Source organism: Pelobates fuscus, chromosome 10 (genome assembly GCF_036172605.1).
Source record: "Pelobates fuscus isolate aPelFus1 chromosome 10, aPelFus1.pri, whole genome shotgun sequence".
NCBI classification, from domain to species: Eukaryota; Metazoa; Chordata; class Amphibia; order Anura; family Pelobatidae; genus Pelobates; species Pelobates fuscus.
In genome coordinates, this window is record NC_086326.1 from 66,099,164 (window position 1) to 66,107,331 (window position 8,168).

Sequence of the window (8,168 nt, forward strand, 5' to 3'; positions counted from 1 at the left end):
TGTAACTGGTAGCATAAGCTTTAATCAAAAAACAAAACAAAAACCAAAAAAAATAGATTTGTATCCAATCAGAGCATATAACATATTTTTGGAATGAAATGGTGGGCATGTACTTTTCAAGGTACACTTAATATATTGGAATTGAAAATAATAATAATAATATAAAAGGAGACAGGAAATTTTAAAAGCATTTGCGGTGAACAATGGAGGGTCCGGCTTCATCATATTCTGGTTTACTGATCCACATCTGCTGGAAGGTAGACAAAGAGGCGAGGATGGAGCCTCCAATCCAGACAGAGTACTTGCGTTCAGGGGGAGCAATGATCTGGTTAAAAGGGACAAAGAAACAATGTGTGAGAGATACCATTATGGAGTTATAATTTGCTAATGTAATAGTTAAAAAAAAAAAAAAAAAAATCATCGCTAGAGGAAAAATCTTATACTTCTTCAAGTGTAAAGAAAAAGGGACATTGGATGCAGGTTTCGATTGCAAGACTTGTATACACAAACGCGTCTTAGAGGAGGGGTGATTGATTTAGAGACCTAGAAATGTATCAATTGTAGCTAATTTAGGACTTTATTTAATATTTTTGGATATGCTTTTCAAATTATCACAATCCGATAGAAAACCTTTTAGAGACAGAAATCATCATTAAACTCTATGGGAATGTTTGTAGGTCAATAATATGAAAACTTTTTTTTTTTTTTTTTTTTACAGATTGTGACTACTTGAAATGCTTATCCAAATACTAAATGAAGGACTAACTTTTAGTGGAAGTTTGTGACCAAAAGATCAATAAAAAAATAATTAAATTGACATGAAGACCATTAAATAATTTTTACAAAGCTTTATAGCCTTGCAAGAGGCTTTTCTATACATGTTTCAAAATTAATTTAGAATATTCATGCAGCTTTCTTTCACCTCTGTGACACTGTAATGTCTGTGATGTATGGTGGTGCTGTAAGATCTATAAATGTCAATGCAATGTTCCACAATATTGTGTTTGGCTTCTAGTTTTGACAACATATTTTTCAAGGTTTGTCCAACCTTGTCATTCATACAATAACGGCGAGTATATACCTTGATTTTCATTGTGCTGGGTGCCAAAGCGGTGATTTCTTTCTGCATTCTGTCAGCAATGCCAGGATACATGGTGGTACCTCCTGACAGTACATTGTTAGCGTAGAGATCCTTTCTGATGTCAATGTCACATTTCATGATACTGTTGTAAGTAGTTTCATGGATGCCAGCAGATTCCATTCCTGTGTGAGAGATGATTTCCCAGGTAAGTCAAATAATTTCCAAAAAATAATATATATATTTTTTTAATGTATAAAAGCAAAAAATCTATTTGAATTTATGTATTTTAATCTTCCGGTCCCTTGACCTGTACTGCAGATTTGTTAGCTTTTTTTGCGCTAGATTTGTACCCATTTCTTCCAATACCTTTTAAGATTTTAAATAGATCTATATTAAATGGTAAATTTATAGTCCAGTGCATACCTGTTGTTTTAGAAAGGTGACTTAAAGAAAAAAATGCATCATGGTTGATTTAAAGTCTTCATGTAATGCATTTGTCAAAAATTAAAAACTAAACCAAACCCATAAACCTGAATTGTTTCAATACTGATTTATAAACTCACCAATGAATGATGGCTGGAAAAGTGTCTCAGGGCAACGGAAACGCTCATTGCCAATTGTGATGACCTGACCGTCCGGAAGTTCATAGCTCTTTTCAAGAGAGGATGAAGAGGCAGCAGTAGCCATTTCATTTTCAAAGTCCAGGGCGACATAGCACAACTTCTCCTTGATGTCACGGACAATTTCACGTTCAGCTATTGGCATGAAAAAAAATAATTAAAAATCCCAGTATATTAACTTTTGAGCTTCAGTTATAACTAGAAAGCCAGGTGTTGCAGATGACAACTCTCTGTTGTGTGTTTTTGTTCCTAAATTGTCTACTAGGACATACAGATATACACAGAAATGAGCAAGGCGTTCCAACTTACCAGTAGTTACAAAGGAATAGCCGCGTTCAGTCAAGATCTTCATGAGGTAGTCTGTTAAGTCACGGCCAGCCAGGTCAAGACGCATAATGGCATGAGGGAGGGCATATCCTTCATAGATTGGTACATTGTGGGTGACACCATCACCAGAGTCAAGTACGATACCTATTCGAAGAAAGCCAACATGAAACATGTATCAATTTCTTCTTTACCTGTAGAATTACTCAATATAACATTTTCAAGAAGGTTTATTGAAATCATACCAGTTGTACGTCCAGAAGCATAGAGAGAGAGCACCGCCTGAATAGCAACATACATTGCTGGTACGTTGAAGGTTTCAAACATGATCTGGAAATGACAATGGGAGATGTAATTTACTGAGTGACTTTCTCGTTTGTATTTTTTACTATAGATTTGTTGAATGACTTTCTCGTTTGTACTTTTTTACTATGGATTCATTGAATGACTTTCTTGTTTGTAGTTTTTACTATATATTTACAACTTCCAGATTCTTTTAACACCAGATTATGTTCAACATAAAAATTCTAAAATTATTGGATCACCATGGTTATGTAGTAATTCAAGAGTTTTTATTGTCCTTTTATATTGGAACACATAGACCTCAATTTACTAAGCTTTCCAAATTATTAAATTGAATTCCAAATGAATTACGTACAGAAGTCACCAGTAAAGTTAACTGTGGTCTCTATTTTTGGATAAGCTTTCCAAATGGTTTAGTATTTGTAGATACACTTTTAAAATGTTTTTTTTTTTCTTTTTTCAATATATGAAAAATCATAAGATACCTGATGTATAAAACAAAAAAACAACAAAATATATTTCTCAGAATATTAAATAATTTTAAAAATTTATTTAAAACTATTGAATCATTTGGAAAGCTTATAGCAAACTATTTCGAGGCCTTTGTCTTTTTTTATAACAGACTGTTATGTCAAGGTGCCTATTTAACCTCAAGGCAAACCTAAGACTACACAGGTCGTCCTCCATCTGTCTTGTATCTCACACGTTTCCTAAATCCTACCTGGGTCATTTTTTCTCTGTTTGCTTTTGGATTCAATGGAGCTTCTGTTAGGAGGGTAGGGTGTTCTTCGGGTGCCACACGCAGTTCATTATAGAAACTGTGATGCCAAATCTAAACAAAATTCACAAGGTTACAAACATAGAATCTGACTACTTATTAGCCAGTTGTCTATTATATCTAAAATTACTTAAATTATTCACACTTGCTATTTAAAAAAAAAAAAAAAAAAAAAAATATATATATATATATATATATTATTTTTTTTATTTTTTGTGAGATGCATCTCAAAGAAATAAATAAAATAGTGCAGCCACACTATTCAGAACATACACTGGTGTGTGTTTATGTGTAATGCAAATTGCTAAATATCAACTGAATATCATTGCTGACATAATTACCAGTTGCTATATAATTTATACTGTGTAATTTTGCATCATTATATTGTGTATATGTTTTGTACTGGCAAACTCTACCTTCTCCATATCGTCCCAGTTAGTTATGATGCCATGCTCAATTGGATACTTCAGTGTCAGGATACCTCTCTTGCTTTGGGCTTCATCTCCAACATAGCTGTCCTTCTGACCCATACCTACCATCACACCCTATTTTAAAGAAGGATCAGAATATGAAATATGTTGTTGCAGCAGCAATCCACATTTTGACAATCATGTCTGAATTACAATGTGATTTTTTTTTTTTTTACAAACAAACAGAGACTGAAAAAAAAAATTACGTTTCAGTGATCAACAGCCAGCGGTATGGCAGGAGCAAGACAAAAGTAGGGTATGTGTCTTTATCCTCCATCCTTTTTATGTTTTGATATATTAAGCTATAGTAATGAAATGTATGTACATGATACACATTTGGGTAAGGCTTGGTGAAGGGAAAAATGGCATTTATAAAATTTAGAGCAAAATAGAACAAATTCTTCTACATTCCCAACCTAGCAATTTGGGCCTACATTATGCTTAAATTGTTGTATCATTGGTCAAAATATTATTTCTATTTATGGACATAACTGTTAGTTAATGTACTCACCATTGCTAAACTGTACACAAATATACCATCTACTAACATTTTGCAAAGCTAATTACTAAATGAGGACATATAAGGTAACAATTCAAGGTAACATTTTATCCATCTTCACCTCTTAAAGTGAAAAGTCAATGTCGTTTTTTGTTTTGATGATAGAAAGGGATTTACCTAACTCTACAGAGGTTAAATATAATGATTATGGATACACGACCTTGGGAAATCACTATCAAAAGAAGAAATCATATGCAAACTGCTGCAAAATTAATTTAGGGAGATAAGAACAGATTATTGCATCGTGCTCCATGGTTCAAAGTTTTTCGATTTAAATCCTATTCCTTCACTTTCTTACCTGATGTCTGGGTCGACCCACAATTGAAGGGAATACGGCTCTCGGAGCATCATCCCCAGCGAAGCCAGCTTTGCAAAGTCCAGAACCATTGTCGCACACCAGTGCAGTAGTGTCTTCCTCGTCACACATCTTTTTATTTCAACTTGCTTGAGCCTCTCAACCAAAAAAATCTAGACAGAAAGCAAATATTTAATGTAATGTAAATACGAGGATTTATTTTACGTTCTGTTAGAATTATACCTCTCCCTACCTTCAGGGCAAGATGTAGCTCAGACACAGATTATAGGCTCAATTTAGGTAGGTTTGATTTATTTTGGTGGAGCTCTGAGGACATGCTACACTCTAGTCACTTTAACTGTTCTGGATCAAGGTCATAATGGGATATTCACACTCTGCCTGTCCCTGGTAATGGGCTTCAATTAATGTGACACTTCAGACGCCTACCGAGCTTCAGCAAAAAAGTTCAGTTTTCAATAGAAATTGGCACTTATATGAATTCATCTTATGACATCCCACGGCTGTCAATCGGGACAACCAGTCTTGTTACTTCCTGGTTTGGTTAGCTCCGTGGAAGTAAACTGAAGAGGCAGCAATAGCTCAGAGCACCTGCCTTGCAAAAACTTCTTATTAAGCTGCATTGGGAAGTCTGTGGTTGGACAGCCATAGAAAGTCTGGGCAGGGTTAAAAAGGGAAGGCTTGCATAAGCAGCAGGCAAGATATCTGCAGTAGTTATCTCCCAAAGGAACAAGTGCATAATTAAATACATACATGTTTTTATTTGGGTAAATCTACTAAACTGTGATTTATAAAATAAATATTTATATTTGACCAGTGAAGTGTCCTTCTAACCTTGGCTTGGTAGATGTAAAAATTGAGAAAACATCCATACTGGATTTTACCAAGATAATGATGATACAAAATTAGTCCTTGAAACCAATTACAGTAATATAGAAGCACTAATGCCATGAAGTAAAGTCTAATTTGTTTTAAAATCAGCCAAAAGTTAAATGTTCCAGACTGCTTTTAAAGAGCTCCACACGAGAAGGTGAAATGGATTCTGTTTTCCTCTGCCTCTCCAAGAAAACACTTAAATTGGCTAACATTATTATTATTTTCGATAGCTAATATCAAATCCACATGTTAATAAAACACTAGAATGACGTAGTTAAATTCTTATCCATGATGATGCCAAAAGACTAAACATTTATGGGGCCTTTAGCTTTTGCTAAGCATCATTAGAAGATGCAGTTCGCAAATTCTACAGTACCAAAACTACAATACTTTGTTCCAATAGACGATTATCCAGATTGGAGAGTTTCCTGAAAAATATTAATAAATTCTGTAATCTGTTGTGTGAAAATATATGGTTACCGGTAACTAAAGCACTGATGCTTAAATTAGCAAATGACTCCTAAATCAGATTTTTCACAAATAACCAGTAAGATCATTTTGACATGGAACTGAAAACCTTTAAGAGAAGGCTGGGATATAACAGTCCTCCAGGTTTTAGTTGAAATAAAACTCCTATTACTCTTAGCCAATGACTGGGTGTTGCTATAGTGAAACACCTGCCAAAATGGTCACACCCTCTTTACACCAACAATTATTAGAACATTTCGGAAACATAAAAAAAAAAAAAAAAAAAAAATCTAGGCTTTGCAATAAACTCACTGAAATAACATAGAAAGCAAGTGTTAAGCATTTAACAATCGATAAGTTTTCTGTCCTTCAGTAACTTCATTCATAGATTCAATGTTAATATTTTGCTTTTTTTTTCCTCAGGAGAAAAAAAAAGGAAAACTTTTTTTTTTTTTTAAAGTTTGAAGAAAGAAAAAAAAAATCCGTCGTCCTATCTGAAGCAGTTTGATTTGCGGTTATTGCTTTCACGATGAATGAAGTGACTGAATTAGAACGAGCCATTTCCTAATTAGGAAATAGTCTGTCAGATGCCTGCTTTTGGAACAAAATTCCAGGTCAGGGGTTTTGTTCATACACCAAATCAGGCTTTCTATGAGCCAAAAAATAGACTGTGGGGAGGGAGGGGCCAGTGGAAAGTTATCATTTACTGAGCTTGTTCACAGGGAATCCTTATTTAGCAATAGCCCACCGAACCAACATGGAATCTCTCCGATCAGAGGACACAGTGATACCTCCTGTCAAACTTTTACTAAACAGGCCTGGGATAGACAAGTCTCAGACAGCAAAACATTGTTATCTTAACAAATCCAGCAGTCTTGTTATACTGTATGCATTTGTCTGCTTGATACATGACAAGTTAATGTTCTAACTCAGGGGTCCTCAAACTCCGGCCCCCAACATGTTGCTGAACTACAACTCCCATGATTCTTTGAATTACATAGATAGCCAGGGAATCATGGGAGTTGTAGTTCAGCAATATCTGGGGGGCCGGAGTTTGAGGACCCATGTTCTAACTGGTTCAACCTATGCATACAACATACATACAAAATGCAGATCTAAATGTTCCATTGTTCCTTATTATAACTAAGAAAATAAATGCCCAATTGCGTTAATATTTCATCTCGCAGAAAGGGAAACAGTTGAACATCTGCTTTATATTTCCAAAAATAAAAAAATAGTAGACTGGTTCCAATCTTAAACACAAATCATAGTACAAGCAGCTCATATTAAAGAATTTCTAACAAAACTCAAATTGCCATTAACCCTTCTGGCACCAAATTATTGCTTTCCTGCAATATGCCTCATTACATTTGGTTTTCCTTTGGGATAAATATATTTAATTGCAAAATAAATCAAATCAAAACTTTACTGCAATTCAATATTCAAACCACTTTAAAATCTGCAATTAAAATTAACGCATTATATATTAAAATGACTAGGTATTGTAATGTGGCTGTGTTGTACTAGTAAGGCTGGTTGCTAAAGAACCTGTACTGATACAATATAACGGACCACGGTATACACGCAAGGCATGTTACACCCACTTGTGATAGGCTTTTACTTACCCTGCTTTGCTGGGGTTAGTCTGCTCCGGGATGGTGCACTGAAAATCTGCAAAATGTTTGACTATATAGTCTGAAGGTTTGTTCCCCTCCCACCAGCTTCCCAAACAAGGAGCACAGACAGACTTCATCTTCATCTCTCACTCTAACACATCCATATAGGGACCTCAAGACAAAAAACTCTATTCTGGGTGGATAAGGGCTCTGGGTCTCTTCCACTGCATTCCATTATAGTAGTCAAGAAAACAGGAGGAGATTTCGGCTGTGGAATATAAACAAAAATTTAGCACAGCTGCTAAAATACACTGACATACTATGCTTCTTACAGGCAGACCTTGGCACAGAATAAACATTCTCCCAAACTGGGCAGATGATTCGTATAGGACGAAAAAAAAAAGGTATGCTATGCATTGGTAATCTATGGGTTAAAGTACAAATTTCTTCTCCAAAAAGGGAGTGACAAATATATGCCAGGAATGAAGCTGCTGGTCTTGCCCCGTGGTGGCAAGACTGCTACACATAACATGAACAGGGATAGGTGGTGTGGGGCCTGGGCAAACACTGATTGCAAGGTCTGTCTATTGCTATAATAAGCTATATTATATATGAATTATAACAACATATCCTAAACACCAATTTAGATCCCAGATTTCTTATTGGTGAACAGTTTTAAAGCGTGTTTATTGTTACAGAAATATTGGAATGGGCTTTACATAAAATATTCCCTGGTCACAAATATGAAAAGGACACACTG

General features: G+C 35.0%; 1 protein-coding gene across 1 annotated transcript; it reads right to left on the reverse strand.

The window, feature by feature from the left end:
- ACTA2 (actin alpha 2, smooth muscle) lies at positions 1 to 7,522 on the reverse strand. The gene is made up of 9 exons (XM_063434843.1): positions 7,418 to 7,522; positions 4,434 to 4,603; positions 3,523 to 3,651; positions 3,050 to 3,160; positions 2,271 to 2,355; positions 2,011 to 2,172; positions 1,645 to 1,836; positions 1,082 to 1,263; positions 1 to 325 (listed from the first exon to the last, which is right to left on the reverse strand). The coding sequence occupies exons 2-9, from the start codon at positions 4,560 to 4,562 to the stop codon at positions 182 to 184; spliced, it is 1,134 nt and encodes a 377-aa protein (XP_063290913.1). The 5' UTR covers positions 4,563 to 4,603; positions 7,418 to 7,522; the 3' UTR covers positions 1 to 181.
- Between the last annotated feature and the right edge of the window lie 646 nt (positions 7,523 to 8,168).

Bases quoted from the DNA above. Each gene is read 5' to 3' on its own strand.
- ACTA2 (XM_063434843.1), bottom strand. From the start codon at position 4,562: ATGTGTGACGAGGAAGACACTACTGCACTGGTGTGCGACAATGGTTCT. The intron at 2,173-2,270 runs GTATGATTTCAA...TTCTTCGAATAG, and splicing joins TGCTTCTGGACGTACAACTG to GTATCGTACTTGACTCTGGT. The intron at 1,837-2,010 runs GTAAGTTGGAAC...TCATGCCAATAG, and splicing joins CTATTCCTTTGTAACTACTG to CTGAACGTGAAATTGTCCGT.